General features: G+C 38.3%; 1 protein-coding gene across 4 annotated transcripts in view; it reads left to right on the top strand.

Annotated features, from left to right (window-relative positions):
• Nucleotides 1-1,313: 1,313 nt before the first annotated feature.
• IPO11 (importin 11) overlaps nucleotides 1,314-20,809 on the top strand; it is an 85,864-nt gene continuing 66,368 nt past the window's right edge. For 2 of the 4 annotated variants that reach the window (XM_039379750.1, XM_039379751.1), the window contains exons 1-7: nucleotides 1,475-1,923; nucleotides 9,349-9,431; nucleotides 9,722-9,865; nucleotides 10,328-10,428; nucleotides 15,155-15,227; nucleotides 18,579-18,782; nucleotides 20,333-20,465. In XM_039379750.1, coding sequence (XP_039235684.1) covers nucleotides 9,728-9,865; nucleotides 10,328-10,428; nucleotides 15,155-15,227; nucleotides 18,579-18,782; nucleotides 20,333-20,465 — 649 coding nt within the window. In that variant the 5' untranslated portion in view covers nucleotides 1,475-1,923; nucleotides 9,349-9,431; nucleotides 9,722-9,727. The other 2 variants (XM_027745584.2, XM_027745585.2) reach the window with 2 other exon arrangements.

Raw genomic sequence — 20,809 nt, forward strand, 5'->3', positions numbered from 1 at the left:
AGTCCATTCTTTCAGACTTTTTGGAAATGGGTCAGAGGGATTCGAGGAGATGGTCTTGTCCCCCCTGCTAATCGACCTTTGGGCGATAGTGCATGGCCGCTTCTGTGCTGGTGCTTTTGTTTGTTGTGTCTCCGTGGACTAGACCAAGGATGTGTGTCCCAGAAAAGTGCTGCTGCTCTACCCCTGCATGGCGCCTTCTCCAGCCAGAGCTTGTTCTTTCTCAAGGCATGTTATTACCAACAGCCCTTGGTTGGCTCCACAGCCACCTGTCTATCGGTGTTTGGGACAAACACATTAGCCCCATATCCTCCTGGATCCTACACCCTGGCGGGAGGCAGGGCCCGCACACGGGACAGACCCAGCTGGGGCAGCTCCTGGGGGGAGCCCCAGTGTGACACGAAATGGTACGTGTGTTGAATGAATGCCCGTTTTCTCGGCAGTCCTGCCTGGCATGGCTGGACTGCCGAGAGCGAAGGAACGAGGGAAAGGGAGGTAATCCAAGGAGAGACATGCTGCGGGCTGCTGTGGGTGCGCAGAGGGCAGGGAAGGCTGCGGGAAGACAGAGCGTAAAGGGAACCCGCAGAACGAAACACTGTTTGTCAGAGAGTATCTCCTGCAGCATTATGTTGTTCCGTAGGAACAGCTGGAGTGGTTCCTTCTGTCACCATCCAGCACCTACTGTCCAGTGCAAACCTTGGGAAGAAGGATTTTGCAAGGTGACCCTCGCCGATTTCTGCCGACAAGACAACGGGGCACTTCAACCCCCGGCCTTTGCGTGGCACAAAGCGCCTGTGCGGCGCTGCAGTGGTTTGAAGCCACTGGAACACCGGGAGCACGGACAGGGAGCCACTGGAACACCGGGTACACAGCCAGTGGCTGTGGTACCAGGGCGGGCCGGCTTAGGACTTGCTGCTCCCCGAAGCAAACAAAAATCAGTCAGACCCGCTAGCATGAAATACACTTTATTTTTCATATTTTTTAATATTTTTAAATGTCTTGTACATATTTTTGTAGCTCTATGCATTGGCATTAATACCACGCATTTCCGCCCTCACGCCCTCCCCCGCGCCGCTGCAGCCGCTCAAGAACGCCCACAAAGCACGTCTGCGAAGCGATTCTAAGCTCCCGGTATCCCTCGGTTTATCCAGCTACGTGTCCAACCTCCGGAAAGCGCTCGCGACCCAGGAACGCTCCTGGGCGCATGACGGCTCCTGACGTCACTACACGCCACGGCCCCCGCCCCCTCCGCGTGAGGCCCCACCCCGCCCCTCCCGCCGTGTGACGGCGCAGTGCGGGCAGGGCCTGCCTCGCGTCGCCGGGTAGTGACGTCAGGGCGGCGCGCCGGGGCGAGCGGTGGTGGCGCGGCCGTGGAGGTTCTCGGTTCGTCCGAGGCCGGGAAGGGACCAGTAGAGAGGGAAAAGCGGTTCGGCTTCCAACATGGAGCCGCGGCTGTTTCGCGGCGGGCGGTACTGCTCCTCCGCACCAGCCCCGGCTTCTGCTCCCTCGGCCTCCCGTTGGCGCTGCCCGAGCCGCCGCGGCTCCGGCGCAGAGTGTCCGCCGCTGTGCCCGCTCCGCTGCACTGCCCCCGGGGGTGGGCAGCGCGGCCTTCCTTACCTTCTGTGCTGGCACTGGCAAAGGGTCTGCTCGGAGCTGGAAAGAAATAACTGTTACCTAATTCCAGGGAACTCTTTCCCGCTTTCTGCTTGAAACAGTTTTCGGTCGGGGTAGAATTAACGAGAAGGCATCGAAGGGATATGAGCATTAAACTGCTTGGTTTACTGTCAAAACTTGTTTTTTTTGCGGGAAAGAACATGTATTGGCCTTTATTAAAAGTGGTTGTTTTCCTGTTGCAGGCTAGAATCCAGCAGGTTTTGTGCAGAGCAGAGTCTTCTCTTAATCAGATGCAGGCTGAGTTCAGCAGTGGTGAGTTGTTTCTCCAGTTTGTTACCTTAGGAGACAGCAGTGTGTGTAAAATACATGAACGTGGCCCTAAATGCAGTACTGATGCTGCTTCCCACTTATGCTTCTGTGAGCTTTGCTTCCCATGTCTCAGATAAAGTCAAGTCTGTAATGTGTCTGATGTGGCTTTCAAATTAGCATCCATAATGTATTAGAACTACTCAAGTTTTTACAAATAGCATGTTCCCTCTGGATTTTGGTTTCCTGAAACTTCATTGCAACAATTTTTTCATTGCTCTCTGTTTTTCTTGTCTCATTCTTTCCTTGTACTGTTCTGCAGAGGAGCATTTACTATCATATGTATAAATGACATAGTAAAGGTTTTTGCCACCCATGCTTTATGTATAAAATTTTGCAACTGTATCATCAGAAGTAGAATTTAACTGTAGTTAAACTGGAGTGTCTTAAACCCATTCCAGAGCATGAGGCAGACTGAAACTTGTATTTCCATCTCAGTTGTTGTGCACTAGTTTGTTCTAAGTGTTCTGCAATGTCTTTTTGAAAGTCTGTTAAAACGAGGTGAATTAGGAAGAAGTCAACAGAATGAGATTGACCTTGTTATACTGGTCATCCTATAAACTTACTATTAAACATTAAAAATATTCTTCCGTTGTCTCTGTATCTATTTGGCTTTTTCTATGTCATCAATACTGAACCCTGTGACAGTCTCTTCTGATTTAGTCCTTGAAATTATCCCACTCATTTGTTTACTGCCTGGTTTTTCTGTTGGGTGTTTTTGGTCACTTTGGTGACTGTTTAACCTGAAAGGCCATTCTTCTCCTCAGAATTTTTAATATGAACTGACTTGCTTCCCTTAACATTATTGTCAGCCTTGCTCACTGCTGTCCTTTATTCCTGTGTTCCTTGTTCTTTTATTTTTTGTGTCTTCTGCATGCTTTTTTCAGGCTTAGATTTTAATTTCTGTAAAAATGAAGTTTTGGAAGTTCTATTCCTCTATTTCTGTCAATAGCAGTATGGGAAAAAAACACCTCTAACTCTTTCCTGCTGAAACGTTTTTAATTTGTTTTCTTTGCTGTGATTTAAATTGGGCAAATTAAAGGTAGCCTTGTTCATTTACATAAAGAAAAATCAATATGTTGGTTTTGGAAAATCGTGGTAATGCCTAACATTAGTCATTGTGGTGATTTTGGTGATTACTGTAGTTGTTAGTGGCTTTAGGTAGTACCTTTCATAATCAAGATACTACTAGTTCTTTTGGGTTCACTGTTCAGTAGAAGTATAACATGGCATGATTGATACAGGTACTGCAATGTTAGAAAAGAGATTCATGGAAGAGTTGGTAGAAGGCTGGAGAGATCAGTGTAACTACCAGCTTTTCCTGAAGCTGTCAGTATTCTAGCTAATGTGTTGTATCAGTATCATTGTGAACTCCAGCATTCCTATTACTTGTTTCAGAAGGTGTTCTTGTGGCTTTTCAGCACAAGAACTTTGTTTTTCCTGTTTTTCTTAAAACAAATGTGCTGTAAAAGACAGTAGTAAGTTTCTAATTGAACCTTACAAGCTGCAGTATGTAGCTATATTGTTGTTTATTAGTTGTGTAATCTGCTGACAAGAAGCAGAAAGTCATCTCGGTAAGTGCCTTTCTAGTTTTAAGTGTCTATGAAGTCTTCCCTTAGCTTCCACTTCATTAAAAAAGTCCTCAGCCTCTCCTCATAGTTAATTGGCTTTAGATCCCAGACAGTAGCTCCGGCCTTTCCCCAGTTTCTTCCTACTCGAACTGACAAAAGGGAGAACTGTGAGAAACCAACTGGAGACTGTTCTAGAAGCAGTCTCAGACACTGACTAAAAGAGGATAACAACATCTCTAGAATCACTTGTGCTCTTAAAGTATCCCAGAAAATGTTTGTACTATGATCGGTGAGAACACGCTGTGTTTTATGTGATACATTGGCTGCTTTGTCTCCTTCTGATTTCATAAAATCATAACTGAATACATTCTTGTGCCTTATTACAGTGTGAGAGACTTGATTAAATTCCTAACAAATGAGATCAAAAAGTACACAGAATTAGTTGTTTGGTTATGAGTGAGTTGTTATACTGCATTCTCTGAAGTCCAAAAAAAGTGAAGTAGGGAGGTATTTAATGATTAAATTCTTCATTTTGTTCCTTTACAGATGTATAACAGTCCTTGATTTCTTTTCACAACTGATGTGATTTTAAAATTAGGATGTGTTTTAGTGTGATGGGAAAAGTACCCGGATACTCTTTTGCCTGTATCAAAAGCATTGACTGCTCAGGAAAAAACAGTAAACTAGCCTAGCTAGTATAAAACTAGGAAATTTAAGAGGCTTGGAATATTCTTGAAAGCAAACTACATTTGCAGATACTTCCTTAGAATGGGAATCAAAGAATGAAGAGTAGAACAGAAGTATGTCTTGGATTTTTGCCAGTAAAAGGAATTGTAGTTTAGAAGTAAGAATGGAAGTGCGGGACATTGGGTGGTAAGGATGAGGAACTGGTACCTGTGGTTTCTGAAGACACTAGCTCATTGTGCTGAGGGGTGGCATTTGATGTGTCTTGCTTATGTTCTAGGTGTAACTGAGTTTGGTTTTTTTCCTGTTAACTGAGACTTGAGAGTATGCTGTTGTCTAGTTCAGTATTACCATATTCAGTGGGATCTTGGAGAGCTGCTTTTTCTTATTGTGTGTGATTAGTCTCTTTTTCCTCAGACAAGAACAAATTCTAACATGGCAAGAGTCATGCTTGGTTTGCAGGTGACATTATTGAACACTTTCTAGTGGAAGGGGTTTCCTTTCCTTCCACCCCAACTCTATATGTGCAATTGGGTTGTTGTAGCAATGGGTGTGAACCACAGAAGAGCAGCAGAAAGCAATCAACATTCCTGAAACTGCTCCATGTTTATTGTGAAGACATGGTCTGACATTAGTAAGTAAAGATGGGAGGCGCTACCCTTACCTTGGAATTCTGGGTGTTGTGGCACGAAGTGCAGGTCCTGCCTACCTTCTGAGAATGTGTTCCTTATAAGATTGGCAGACTCTGCCAGCATTTCTATGCATGCCTCATGGCTCTGAAGGCATCCAAAAGATAATGGCTATTTAATACTCACCTCCTCAGTTTCATCTCTAGGGCAGTCTTGTAGAAACAGCTCAACAGTGACTGAAGTTGTAGAATTCCCCAGCAAGCTGTGGAGAAAGTCCATGTCCCTGTGAATTAACCGATCTGTGGTGTACCCCATGTCCCTTTGCCTTTTCTGTGCAATAGCGAAGTCTGATTTGTAAGAGGTGAAGATTGTCTCTATCCCATAGTATTAAAGACAGTATTCATGGGCCTTTGCCATTCTGTGGGGTCTGAGGGCATCTGTATGTCCGCTGTATAAATTATGATCTGGAGAGGCCCTGATGCATCAGTTAAAGAAAAAGAGGGTCACAACAAATTAAGCTTGGGGAGATCTGGGTTTAAACTCCTGAAGCACATCTGTGTCTGTCTGCAGAAAAAGATTTCACACATCTGTAAGTATAAGTATGGCCAGTCTTCGCGAACGAAGATTTGGGAAGGGTCTTCACCCTTCCAGCCTGCGCAGTGGACTTTTTAGGTGAGACACAGTGTGTGCTGAACTGAGCCCACCCTTTAATCCTGAGGTTCATCTACCGGGGTTGAGCGAAGCTTGGATGGTGGCAGTGAGGTCCTCAGGACGTAGGTTTGTTTAGAGTGACCTTCTCTTAGATGGATGGCCTTACAGGGCTGATGAGCTCCATCTGCCTGGAGAAGTTCCTTGACCCGGAATCAAACCCCGGGCTGCGGCGGTGAGAGCGCCGCATCCTAACCACTAGACCACCAGGGGGCCCCCACATGTATCTGTACACGGCTGTAATTAGAACTGTGTTTTGGGAGGATCCCATTAACACAAGGTGTGAGCTGATGCCCTCATTGAGTCAATAATTTTTGCAGAGGGCATGCAGATAATAAGTTTCCAATAGAAATCGTACTATTGGGAAGGTAAAGCAAGGAGGGACTTTGTCAGAGTTGAAATTGTGTGCTGGGACCTGACCCTGTAATGGCTTGACATTGTTGGAAGTCACGTACTCCTCCCTCCTCCCATAATGTCCTCTGGTGTTTGTTTGTGGAACACTCTGCTCAGATGTCTTAACTTCTTGGCTTTGGGTTTTTTTGTTGTATGTGCCCCTCTACCTTTTGTGGGTAATTATGGCTCAGTCATAATGTGTAAGTTTGCTTTAAGTTTAATTCACTTAGGAGAAGGAGAGTGAAATAAAAGCTATGTGTATCTGTTCTGCCTGCTTTCTTATACCTAGCACATTAGCCTGTCAGGCAATGTGGTGTGAAAATGATTTGATCATTTTGCTTGACCCAAACCAAAACTGCATTTTTTCATTCCTTCCAGCTTCAGGTATTTAAGGGGTGCAGGAAGAAGCAGAGTCATACTATTTATTTTGGTGACCATACTTCTTTGTATTAGCATAACTTTGTAGCTAGCTTAAACAGCAAATTTGAGTTTGGTAAGTAAAGTTAAGTTCAGTAAGGATTGATTCAAAATAGGTTTTTTTAGATTTTTAATTTTTTTTTTTAAGAAAATAATTGTACGAATAAGAGTAGTGACTTACTAGAAGAAAACAAACTGTTTAGGGGAATCTTTGAGGTGTAAAGGCCGTGGACAGCTCTTTGTTCTGATGATAGGTTTGCAATCAACTCTGCAAAATCCCAGCTGTAGTGAATCATTGTTGCCATTTGTGCATCTTGCCTTTTGTATTTTCTGCGTATTCATTCATGTTTTTTCAGTTAATTTTTTGCCATCCAAATCATACAGAATATATCACTTCCTTAAATATTTTACAGTATTTATAAAACTTATCTAAAAGGTCCCCCATCTTCAGGGGGTTCTTCCTTTTTTAATTTGATTTTGCATGTGACACCCTCATCCAATGTTATATGAGGACTGTTGTTTGTATGGCCAAAAAGCAGCTGGGCAAATTCATGGAAGCCTAATCTCTTGAGTGCTAATAAATTGTCTGCCTCTTACTAGGAAATCCTTGAACCAGGGTTTTCTGGATGATGAGAGAGCATTATGTAGAAATGTCCTGACTTAGGTATCTCTTATGGTTTTGACAGAGAAAGAACATGGGGTTGGTTAAGTGAATTTTCGTTCTGACCCACTAAGCTTATCTTGGTTTTTCTTTAGGTTTTTTTTTGAGCAGCAATAGCTGCAGATACAAACTTTTTCGAGAATGAGAAGCATTAATAAAAAAAGAAGCTTTGCAAATATTTCTCTTTGATTTTTGTTGTTGTTTGTTATTTACAACTGCCAGCTAAGCATTTTGAAATAAGAAAATGGAAAAAAGCCTCCTGTTTTTTGTGTTCGCACTTTACTAACTTCAATAAATATGTCTTCTGGTGAGAACTGTTCTAGATGAAGTGTATAAATTTTTAGTAAAAGCAAAAGGCTTTAAGTTTTTCTTCCCCCTTCTTAAATACATTATCCCAGAGGTGCTACCACTATTGCTGATGGGCTCAGTCTTGGCCAGCGGTGCATCCATCTTGGAGCCAGCTGGCATTGGCTCTGTGAGGCATGGGGGAAGCTTCTTGCAGCTTCTCACAGAAGCCCCCCCTGTAGCCACCCCCAGTACCAAAACCTGGCCACAAGTGGTTAAAGCAGAAAGATTAAAAGACTCATCACATGCGAAGTATAAAGCAGAGAGGAAGTCACTTGTTCTGTTCAATTATTGCTGTAGAGAGAGATGTGATTTTGTGGTTCATTGGTTGGAAAGTGTACTTTCTTTAACCTTAGGACCCTCAATTTTTAGCCAGTTTTTGTTGAGCATGATTGGAGACTTACACATTGAGAGTTCTTAAGGTTTTTTAGGTTTTTTTTAATTGTGCAGGACTGTTGCTGGTGTAAAAGGCCTTTAATATTGTTGCTAGCTTTTGTTAAGATGATTTTCTCAAAAGATGAAAGTTTTAAACCAGTATCAGAATAAAATTTGATTTCTCAAACTTTTTTACCGTTGCTGTAACAATTTTAATCTCTTTCCTGAAGATGGAAAAATAAACTTTTTTTCACATTAAACAAAAGCCAGTCAGAGAGTCATTAAGGTTGGAAAAGACCTCAAAGATTGAGTCCAGCCTTTGACTGATCACCACCTTGTCAACTAGACCATAGCGAGTGCCACATCTAGTTGTTTCTTGAACAGCTCCTGGGGTGGTGACTCCCCCACTTCCCTAAGCAGCCCATTCCAATGCTTAACAACCCTTTCTGTGAAAAATTCTTCCCAATGTCCAACCTGAACCTCCTCTGGCACAACTTGAGGCCATTTCCTCTTGTCCTGTTTGAAGAGAAACTGTTCTTGGTTGTTGATTTAGAAAGCTTAAGTATATGAATGTTGCCTAAAATTTACTCTTAAAAGAAACCTCTGAGACTCAATTTGTGAGTCTTAGCAGCCAGACATTCTTTAATACAATGCTGTCACAGCATGCTGGGTACCCTGGGAATCAGCTCCCAAAATGCACACAGGGGTATCTGCACTACAGCTCATATGTCCACATTACATGATTATTCACTTTTCCTAAATAATTACATATTCATGACATTTCCCAACACTTATTAGTGTATATACATATCCTTATAAGGTCTCTGAGAGGCTTCACTGAGGGTCTCTAGTGGTTGTCTGGAACCCCCCCAAAGTTCTAAGGGACTGCCTGTGAACTTCTTTAAGACAATACACCTGGTTATAGAGTAACTTGGTATTGCTTGGCTGGCTGCCTCAGTTCCCTTCTTCATTGTTTCTTTGCTTTGGTTGGTTAGTACTTTTAAATCACTTGGCTCAGCTACATGTAGTTTCTAGGATACATTCTACTGCCAAAACCATTACTTCTTGTTATATCTGAAAACTCAGATAGCATGAATATTTAGCATGTATCTGTGTTACGAAAGTTTAGGTAGGTTGTAAACAGATGTTTTTTATGGACAGAAAACAAGTTTTATTTGGCAGAGTCCATAGTTAATATGTTAGTTAAATATGTGTCTTTTTTTTTCTTTGTTGTTTCTGTGGTCATTATAAATGTAATCTCTGTCATTTGGAGAACACTGTTTTGCTTTGTCTTCATAGAGTACAAGGATGTATGAGGACGTATTTATATTGGAAGTTAGGCAATAGGCATTCATAGTTCAGCTGATGAGCATTTTTATGCTAAATACATAAGGAAGTCAAATATATCAAGGAAAATTCAGTTTCATTTAGGACTAATTGTGAAGCTTAATTCTTTATTTTTTAATTGATAGGAATTGTTTTGATGAATTTGAGTTATCGTAGTATTTATCTGAAGTGGATCATTTTATCTTCTGAAGGAAAAAGAAAATACAAAAGTGTTAATAGTCTGCATCTTTGCCTCTTTCAGACAACCCCATGGTTTACTCTGCCTACAGCTGAAGTCATCTCTAGTTGTGGTTTTGCTCTCCGTTGCTGTGCTTGACAGGAGAGGTAACTGTTTTAAAATCAAAATATTTCCTGCAATTCCTCAAATCTATTAAATGTGCTTGTAATGATAGATTTAATGCTTGCTTTTTCTGCTGAGAGATTTTTGAAAGCAAAATAGTTTAATCACTGTACCTTGAAACTGCCTCTGAGTGGGTGTAATGCTATCTTTACACAGTGTAGTCTAATGAAAAGTTAGTGTGGGGTGTTTAGAAAATATGAATGGAAGATACCTGTCTATATTTGACTGTCTTTTTTTCCTTAAGTGTTTTTCCTCTCTTTTTGAACATTCTCAGATTTTCATGGATCTCAACAGTGCTAGCACTGTTGTTTTACGAGTCTTGACCCAAGCTACTAGCCAAGATACTGCAGTGTTGAAGCCCGCTGAGGAACAACTGAAGCAGTGGGAGACACAGCCAGGTTTTTATTCAGTCTTGTTGGTAAGATACAGTGGAAAAGTGCTATTAAGTAAACTTTAAATAACGACAATATTGGAGAAGTCACCTGAAGGCTGGGTTCTGACTAGAATAAGAAATTACCTTGTATTGTGCAGTGCGACAGACTTCTGAGAGCTGTCATTAAAGAGTATAATAATTGTCTGATTCTATTGATTATTACTCTTTTATTCCCTGCTCAGCCAGACAAGATTAGCAGCACATTTGCCTTACATGTTGTTTTTTTAATAAATTAAGTACTAGGGCTGGTGATAAACATATTTTTAATCTCTAAAAATTAATGTTTAAAACAGCATTTCACTTACCTGTCTAATGCATTTCGTTTATGTACACCCATACATATAGAGATATGTGTACTAATATATGTACCAGGGTATTTGTTGATACAATTTCTGTCCTGTTTGTGGTGTGTTGTGCAGTTTTTAACTTAATTTTTTTTTTTAACAGAATATCTTTACAAATCATAGCTTGGATGTAAATGTAAGGTGGTTAGCTGTGCTGTACTTTAAAAATGGAATTGATCGCTATTGGAGACGGGTGGCACCACAGTAAGTTCTGTGTTTCTCCTTTTAACCTTCTACAGCTGGCTTTGTAATGGTTGCTAAACTGGAAAACAGCAGATCCTTAGTTCATAGAAGTTACTTTAGAATTTACAGTGAAACTGATAAAATGTTTCAACTTTAGGAGTTGCTAATAAACCATTTTGTCTTTATATTGCTTCTTATGACTGTTCATGACTTACTTTTGAAAACTGAGTTATAAGGCTGTTTCATAGGTACCAGGTTTGAAGTGATGCATTAAGTGTTACAATGTTAACACCTGACTTTCTGATAGTAGCTAATATGAAACATAGTAAATCTCTTGGAGAATGACAGAGACATTTTGTTTCATTTAAGCTGATTCATAATGCAGATGTCCGTGGGAAAGAAGCAGTAGCTGTGATGCTAGCAATTTCTGGTCTTTATGTTTTTGTTGTTCTGATATGTGGGTTCTGATAAAGCATGATGAAAAATTCTCCAAAGAAGATCAGAAATACAAGCGGTATTCATGAGCACCACATCATTTACTTAAAAATTACAAAAAGTGCCATTTTAATATGTAATACCTACAGAATTAGGTACTTCTCAGTGTTTTGTCTGTACTTCTTTTTTTCTTTTAAAAATAAGTGTAATTTCAAGAAGAGTTTCTGTTCCAGAACTCATAAAGACCTGCAGGTGTTCGCTCTCTGAAGTGTTCAGTATCTCTTAAATGCTGGTAATATAGATGGGACATCACTGTCAGGTTCAGGGTATTGAATTGGAATTCTCTGTCCTGTTTTTATAGATCGTGAATTTAAGCTAGTGCACAAAGTTTGGCACAAAGTATAATTTTCAGTTCTTTGCATGAAATAGTTTAATGTATTTTGTAAGCTCTTCTAAAGATCTACCAAAAGAGAGAAAAGTTATAAAATTCTGTATCCACAGCATACTTTAAATAGTGTAGTACTCCTTCATTATTATGTAAAACACTAGAGTATTTGTATGCGTGGATTAGTATACAATTGAAAATCACCTGCAAGCATTTGGATTCTCTTTTATGTGAAAGGAAAATACCATCTTTTGCATGGAAGATGGCATATGTCTTTGATGTTTCTGGCTAATGAGGTACTGGTTACAATACTGGTACTTAGTAAGCATTATCCCAAGAAAATAATTATTGTTTCAATTTGTTAATATTTTTAGATACTAGTAGCATTTCTGGTGAAAAAAAATCACGATTTATTTCCTGCAGAAGTAATGACTACAATTTTACTGTTTGATCTGAGGTAAAAATTAAGTAACAATCTTTCAATGTAGTTTTCCTGCAGTTTTAAGTTAAATGTAATTTAAAAAATAAAAAAAATTACTGTCTATTATTAAAGATTCCATGTGGTGAATCTATATTGAATTTACAATGCAATCCTGTTTTATCCCTGTTTCTAATTTTTCTGCCACTTTTTTACATTTTTTAAATGCAATTAAAGTATAAAATAAATTTTAAAAATTATTGGCTGCTGTTAAAGATTCCATGAGGTGAATACATACTAAATTTTCACTCTGTGTCCAACGGTTTCTCCATTTCCAATTTTCTTTTTAAATTTCTTTTATGTGACATCTTGTCAACACTCACCCAGATGACTTTCTCATAGCAGAGTATGTTGAGGGTATTTTGAGAAATGCCAGTTTAAGCTGTAACTTCTCAGTTGATTGTTTTGTGATTGAATCATATTTTGGATGTCATGAAGGATTCATTGCATTCTTGTTGTCCTTGCAAATTCATGTCTTTCATCTTGTGTCTCTCATCAGCAGCTGTCCCCTCTCCATCGATAGTAGTACATCAAAGCAAGTTTTGATCTACAGATCAGACTTAAAACAGCATTTTCCAGTGGGAGTGATTTTGGAGATGAGCTTGTGAACTTTCTCCCTCCTGTTTTTTCAGGCAGCTTTACAGATAGCCACGAGCCTAGGCTTATCATAGCCTCTTTTCAGGCACAGTTTGGCCTCTTTTTTGAAACTTGTCGTCAGCCTCCTCAAAAGGTTGTATCGCTTGATGATTTTGTATGTGTTTTTATTTTCTTCAGAAATGGCTTTTCTTGAATTCAAATGTTGAACACGTTTTCGATATTACAGATAATTGCTTTTAAATCCTGTTTCTTGTGGACCTTGTTCTTTTATTTGAGTACCATGTTAGCAACTTTAATAATACTTTTCAAATCCATTTTTTTATTTGAGTGGTAACTATAAATAACTCCTCATAAGCCAGAAATCCAAAATAACTTTTAAAATATTTGGATACCTGTTTGCCCATACCACAAACACAGAAGAAGATCAGTGAAACTTTGAAATTGCAAACTGTGAAGGACTATGGCATAAATACTTAGAAGTTCATGTCTAGATGAACTTGTTTTAATTTTTGGGCTGGTGTAATTCAGTGTTGAAGGGAAATAACTCGCTGAGTGATACACATTCCCCCTAACTGCTCGCCTGCCGAAAACTTTTATGTATGGAATTGTGGGACTGTCTTGCAATGGGAAGATGAGGACAATGGTGCCAGTGGTGATGACTGTGACTCCTGCAGGGGCTGAGGGTGCCGCTAGGGCGGTCGGGAGTGTCCCTGTTCTCCGGCAGGTGTCACTGTTGTATTTAGACAGTAAATTCCTCCAGCCACGGTCCGAGAAGCCTTAGAGATCCTGTCACACAGTGCCGTGTACCACTTGCATCAGCACCTGATTTCTAAAATATTTTTTTCATTACTGTTTTCCAACTTATCACAAGTGTCTGTATTTGAGGCATTTGTCCTCATTAATCTGTTTCTTTTCCTGCCTTTGTTTTGTTTGCCATGGCAAAAGCCTAATTACAGCATTTTTATTTACAGTAAATAGTGAACTGAATTCTGCTGCTCTTAGACTACGCATATGATAAGTTCAATGTAATTATAATTATGAAAAAGTAATTAAGGCAAGGGGTCTCATGAGCTCACAAAGAAGGTATCTGAAATAATGCAGTAGAACAGGGTTTTTTTTTCTTTACAAACCAGGTTTTATGTGCTTTCTATTATTTCTGAAAGGGAGGTATTGTACAAGCTACATTTAATTGAGAATAGAATTCCTAATTGTATTAATAAGAGATTTAAGTTTTAGAAAGGACTTAGAGTATGTCTGTATGTGTGGAAATTATATACTGCATTTTCATATTATAAAAAAGGACCACAAAAATTTATTTTCATGAAATGTAATCTAGTGGGTTTAGATTAATAAATTGAAGAGTTACCTGCAGAAAAATTTATTGTTGCAGAAATCCTTGTAAATTTTACCCAAAATGTTTTTAGGCATAATTTAATTTTATTGAGAAAAATCTTAAAAGCCGAAGTCTTGATTAAAAAAAAATTAAATTTAAATGTGGTTCCTGAATGCTGTAAATTACCTGTGACAATAAGACTTAATGTCCAGTTCTGAGTCACTAGTGAAACAATGACTTCCCCCCCTTGTCTACTGTGCTTTGAATGATAAGTCTTTGATCTAGGAAATAGAGAGTACTTGTGTTATGTGCAGGGCCTGGGGCGGGAGGAGAAAACTGTAATATTTTTGCAAACATTTGACCCCATGATAAATCCTACTTATGTTTTTTTATTATTTTGAGATTAATATCTAGTATTTGTCTAGATTAGTGTAAAAGCTATGCTTTAGGGAGCTTTAGGCATTGTTTTATATCTCAATATGTAAAACTAGTAGGTTTGTATTTGTGCCTGAGGTCAGAAAACAGGAAGTGGTTGTGTTGGTATGTTTAATCTTCTTAATTTCCAGCCATTAATCTTCACTGAGATGTGATGTTTGCATTCATGCTTCTGAATCATTGCAATATTAGATGGAACTGTTTCATTTAAACAAGCTTGGGTGATAGCTTAAAGGCTTTTTATGAAGAAGAAACAGCACTATAGATGCTATCACTGAATTAAAACATGTTGGGGTTTTCTTGTTCTTTTTTTTTTCCCGCTAGTATAATCTATAAATACTAATACAGCATTTTCAAAACCACTGTGTTACGTTTTCTACCTAGAAATTATAAGAAAATTGCATGAGTCTACTACTTCAGACTTCATGATACTGTAACTTGTAGTCTTAAACTTAAAGAGGTCACTTAAAATGAAGTATTAAGATGCCACACAGTTGCACTTGAATGCAAATTACCTTTACAGCTTAGAATTTGTCTTTCTTACTGTTTTCCCCTGCATTTTTTGGAGAATGTATCAACATACTTTTCACCCGAAGCTATAATTTTCAAAGGGTCCATACTTTCAAGTATAAATATATAACTTGTTTGTAATAGAAAAGAACTATTGCTTTTGCAAGAAGAGCTTTCGTCTGATAAAGTGATTGTCTTATTCTGGGCATTTCTTGGTTATGGTCCATTAGTATACATGGGCAAATTCATGCTCAAATTATCAGTCCTGGCAGTAATAAGTGTATAATAATTGTCAAATAGCAATCAGTTTGTAATTTGTACAGTTTTATGTTTTTCTGTTATATATCTGTGTATCTTACTCTGTCAGCTCTCTCTTTTGCCATCTGTCTTTACAAAGGTTTCCTCAGGTCTCAAAACCTGAGGTTAAAAGGTATCATAAGTATTTGTTTCACTGTTCCCTCTCTTTTAAAGATAGTTGAGATAGTGGAAAAACAATGAATGTTCTTTTGATAGTTTTGATACTATTTTCACTAGTTACATATGAATTAATATTCTGATAAATATATCCTGACAGTGCTCTCTCTGAAGAAGAAAAAACTACATTGCGTGCTGGACTTATCACCAACTTTAATGAACCAGTGAATCAGGTTAGTGGTGAATGTTTACTACTCTCCCAGCAAATGGTTTTATTGGTATATGGCTTGGTTTCTTCCTTGATAAAGTGTTTAATTATAATAATAAAGTTGCAGTTTTCATATTGTCTTTCAAACAGATCTTTATGTTGAAGCGATATTCTTTTTCCGTATGTCATAATTCATAAAATTATAGAATTACTTTGGTTGGAAACATGTTTTGTCTTTTTGGTGGTTTTTTTTTTGTTGTTGCAGTGACAGTTTATGTTGTCTCTAACCCTAACCCTAAACAGCAAGGTTTATGCAACCGTTTTGATGAAATGGTTCTGGGAATGGATGTAGCTCAAAAATAACCTTTCCTTGAATGATTTTTCGTTTTTTTCAGCTGTATCTGTTCTCTGACCTGGCTTCCAGTATGGCCATACAAGGAAGTGTGGTGGTTGTGGTGGTGTAGCAGGAATGAGCTGTTGAGATTGCTGCAGGATATATCCACCTAAGCAGTATTGCTGTTACATGTCTAGTTACAACATTAATGCATTTAAATAAGCATAATAAAGTTTCAGTATGGTAGTTTCTTGTCTTACATAAAGTAACTAATTATAAGCTTCTATTTTGATTAGAATAAGAATTTATTATTATATTGAGTCTAGAACTAATGTTAGGGTCTCAGAATATGCCTATACTAGATGAATCAGTCTTCCTTCTGCTAACTTTTTCTTTATCGTGTAAGTAAGAGATTCTGCAAGGAAGTATTTGCTAGTATTTTGAGCTAGATCTTAAAGAACTTTTTCAAGAAAATGCAGAAATGATTGACGTAAGCTAAAGGTTAAAAAGAACATAAACTTCTGCTCTGCAGGTGGTTCAATTTTAACTTTTCAGGATTCCTTGATGAGATTAATGTAATTTCTAGGATTAGAGCAATTTATCAAAATTAGGGTAATTTAGACTTTGTAGAAGACCCTTGTGCAATGATAATTTTGACTAGAATTAAAAGTTTTAATAGCAAATGTGTTTTTTTAAAAAAGAAGGTATATAGAAAATATTTTAAAATTTGTAGTCCAGGTATAGTTTCAATGTAAAAAGTATGACCAAATATTATTTGTTTCTTTATTTCAACCGAAAAGAACTATGAAACATGTCAAGTCAGACCACAGAGTGTGTATTTATGCTTCTACTAAGTCGTATATAACTTAACAAATGTTTCATTTTTAAGAGTTTGCATGTCTTTTACAGATGTGAATAGGTAAATTAGGTATAAAAAAGTAGTATTAACTACGTTCATAAAACAATTCAAACTTTTTATCACTTTTTCCATACCTTTATTAATCTTTAATCAGTTTACCTGCTAAGACAATAGGATATTTTGTAGTTATAAATTCCACTGCTGCTGAGCAGTTCTGCAGTTCTGAGACTATAGTTGCAGCTAAGATTAGAACCTTTTTAAATGACATTTTAAAGACTAGTGGCTTCATGTTTTTGTTTGTGTGTTCTTTATGATATTTTTTGGGATGTCATTCTTTAAGGTGTGGAGGATTTTGTTTTATGCCAGCAGCCTAAATAATTACCCAAACAATGTGTGCAATATTACAGAGTCCATCTCCCCTTCTTTCTTCTAGTTCCCCAATCTATAGATATCCTGGGGTTTCCTTTCAGATGAACCTTTCATTTAGTCCCCAACCTGCTTGATATGTCTGAGTTTTGATGTCCTGCGTTCCTGATGAGTGCTCTTTTCCAGTTGCGGATAGTTCATAGCATGGTTGCTCTCTGCTTGTGCTTTTTGCATCACTGAAGGCAGAGAAATTATGACTCTTGCATGTATACAGAGAAGAACAACACAAAAATGTGAGAAATAGACATAGTATTGAGATGTGATGATACAAGTTGACTTCCAGGAGAGGCGGAGAAGAAAAAGAGAACATACCATATGTTGAGAGCCTAATTTCCGTGCCCTCTGAATATATTTACCGTTTGGAGACAACAGAAGAGCAAAATAGTCCTTCAAATGTACAACAGCAGAATCTTTTTTTTTCTTTTTTTTTTTTTTTTAACTTAAAAATCCAATCCTCAAGGAAAAAGTACTCTTGGCCTCCCTGGAGAGGTTGCTTCTTGTATGACATACGGAGAGGAGTTTATTTACTCCCCATTGCCAATTGAAATTATTTGTTCTGATAATCAGTAAGACTCCCAGCTCTTCCTTGTGAGTGTTGATGTCATTTTCCTGAAGCAATTCTCTGTAAGCGGGTTGGTAGGAATGAATATGGTAGAAAGCTTTGTGAGGTGATGAGGCTCTGGATTAAACAGATGAGGAAGCAGTAGAGGAGGGCACAGCTATTCCCCCTTAGACCTGTAAATTGCTTGGATTCCTTCTGGTAGCTTAAGAAGGTGACTTCTTCACCAGGCTGGAAGTGTGATGGTATAGTAATGGTGTGTTGAAGGTGAGAGCATCTGCTTCACTAATCCAGTCAAGGATCCTTTCAGTAGAAATGGGATAAGAATAGGGAAAACAAGGTTGTGAAATTTCTGGATATTTGAGGTGGGGTTTTGAGGGACCATACAAAATTTAGTGAGGAGTGTTTAGGGGAAGGGAGTTGCAGAAGCAGCAAAGTGTGGAATAGACAAAAGGAGGGCATAAGATGGGCTAGTCAGATGTAAACCATGGGTGGTCTTTATCTGTGTCTGAACAAACCCTGTGCCTAATCATCACTACCTGTCCTGTCTTCTGATTGCATCCACTACCTGTCTCGCTGTGTAATCTCACTGTGTTCATCATGTGTGTGGACTGCAAGGATGAGGTGCCAGCTACTGGCAGAACTGATGTGAATGGGATTTTGGGCCAGCAACCAAAGTCAGATGGTGGGAATGGTGCAGGTGCCCCTGGCGTGTGATGTGAGGATCTGGAGCAAGAGAGTCTCAGCTTCAGCTAGTGGGATGGGACCATGGTTTACCATGCCTGGCGGTGGGAATGGCTTTGTCTAAAACCTAAACTCAGGTAGAGCAGAATTAGGGGTAATGTGTATTTAGCAGTCTGTGTTCACAGAAAGTGATAGAAAAGATCACTAAGTAAAAAGTGGTTCCCAAATATCTGTTTCTTCGTTTATGTGATTTCTAGAACAAATAAATTTACTGATCTTTATATAAAATTTAAACAAGGTATCAAGTTTAGCATTTTATGTAAATAAAATAAAATACTTTTAGTCCACATTTATTTGCATTCGTCAAACTTAAAAATAGGTTGAGGAAAAGCACATAAAAATCCATGCTACTTTTTTGATTCAGGTTTTAATTTTCTGTTAATTTCTGCATTGTACATTTCTTAACTGCTCTTTGACTTTGTGTTATCTGTTTTTTTGTTTTGCTTTTTTGCAGATAGCTACTCAGATCTCTGTACTGATTGCTAAAGTTGCCAGGGTTGACTGCCCAAGGCAATGGCCGGAACTTATACCCACTCTTGTAGAATCCGTGAAGGTGCAGGATGATCTTCAACAGCACAGAGCACTACTTACCTTTTATCATGTTACAAAGACCCTGTCATCCAAACGGCTTGCTGCAGATAGAAAACTTTTCTATGATGTAAATAATCCTTGCCTCCTCCTGGGCTTAGCTGGCAGGGCATTAATGGCATGTCAGTGGGCTTGAATGTCTGCCCTTGAAACAGAAATGCTGGTTGTATTATGAAATAACTGAAAGTCAGTTTCTAGGTGAAATGTTTTTGGAATATTTATTAATTTTTCATGCAACTGGAGTGTTCTTATCTTGATTTGTGTAAAGCAGAGTTTCATCTACAGAACAATATTTGCATATCAACCTTATCATGCCATACAACAGATCTTACTTTATGTGAATTTATGGTGTTTTTTGGAAGTCTGCTCTGGATTTATAATTCATTATAGTCTTTAAAAAATACTGGGTTGTAGACTTCCATACTACTGTATTTTTGGTTTTATCTTCAGTGGGAATATGTTTGTGTTTTTTCCCAGACCAACTCTCTGGGTTAATCAAAAGGCGAGATGGCAATGCAAATCTTGTCTCATGCAGCTTACATTCTCCCTTATAAGAATCCGGTGATTAAAACACAGATTTAACTTCTGTTGTAGGCTATGCATCTCCAAACCCATTTGGAGTTAGGTAACAATGTAGTACAGTTAACTGAATTTAGTGAGTTAAACATCTTTTCCAAACACGTTACATTTGCATTTTCAAAATTTTATTTTATTCCTCCATTTTAAAGAGTTTCTAAAGCACAAAAAATTAAGACTATTTATGGAGGTTTATCTATTTATCCATATAGAAAAAAGTTCTGTCTGTGTGATCATGAAGGTGAAATTTTAATTGCCAGGAGTCCAAGGCATTGAGGACTGACTCCTGTAAATAGGACCTTTACTAACTTTTACTCAGCCAAAAGAATCAAATAAACAGGTCATGTGTTTTTTATTCCATTGATGGGATATAGCAGACTGAGTGCAGACTTTCTTAATTATGAAGCTGTCAAGTGCTGCCATAACTGAGTGAGAAATTCTTTATCTTCTGTTTATAATTCAGATATTTTTATCAGGCAAGCACTGTTTAGGAACTGTAACATAAATTAAGTTTGAGATTTATTTTCAACAAAATAAAGTTAGTTTTGTTGTAGGCGTTGTTCAAGACTGTTTTTATTAGAGAGAGGTGTGTAACTGCTGTGTCCCAGAGTAAGCTGATTCAGATATTAACTATGCTGTAAGACAGACAGTTTAAGTGTTATGGGAGAAGAGGTGAGGAGGAAAGCGGCTTGTTTTTTGAACCTTCATACCATATCATACACCAGCAGTTGTATTTAATGAAAACCAGGTAAGAAAGTAGCCTTAAATAGTTATCTTTGACGTTAGAGTCATAGACCCAAGTACTCAGGGAAACCACTGGATCTTTCAAAACATCTTGAAATTAGGACAAGGTATTTTTCTGGAAAACATTTTTGGATCAGTACAACTCAGTAAACAAAGCAGCAAATTAAACATTGTGGCCTGTGATATAGAAGAAGATGGATTAAATAATTTAACAGTAGGCATTGGCCTTTAAAATTTAGGGATTTATTTTGCTATGACAAAGTTCAGGAAATATATTCTTGATCTTTCTTCCTTTTGCAGCTTACATCAAGTATTTATAGCTTTGCATGTTCCTTGTGGAGTCATCATACAGATACATTCCTACAGCAGATTTGTGCGGGGAATGAAGCTGCAGCTGCAAATTCACTAGAAAGGACCTTGTTGTCATTGAAAGGTAATAATACAGAATGATATTAAATATAAAGAATCAAATAACTTTCTTCACAGTGAATGAGTAGGAGTTCTTTGGTCAATAGTTCACATTCTCTAACAAAGCCAAGCCCACTGGGAAAACCAGTAATCTTGGTTTATTTTACCTGTACCTTTAGCAAGGCAGAAGGAGGATTTCTCATATGGAAGGGGGAGACAGTAGTCTTGTATGCACCACTTCTCAGTATGCACCCTTCCAATGTGCTTGTTGTAAGAAGTCAAAAGTCTAGGAGGTGAGAAAGTGGAGGGCGTAACAGGATGGTTTTTTACGTGTGTTGTAATTTGGGCTTGCATGTCTTTAAGCACTTG

Source organism: Pipra filicauda, unplaced genomic scaffold, assembly GCF_003945595.2.
Source record: "Pipra filicauda isolate LSUMZ 115617 unplaced genomic scaffold, ASM394559v2 scaffold174_size2080704_pilon, whole genome shotgun sequence".
NCBI lineage: Eukaryota > Metazoa > Chordata > Aves > Passeriformes > Pipridae > Pipra > Pipra filicauda.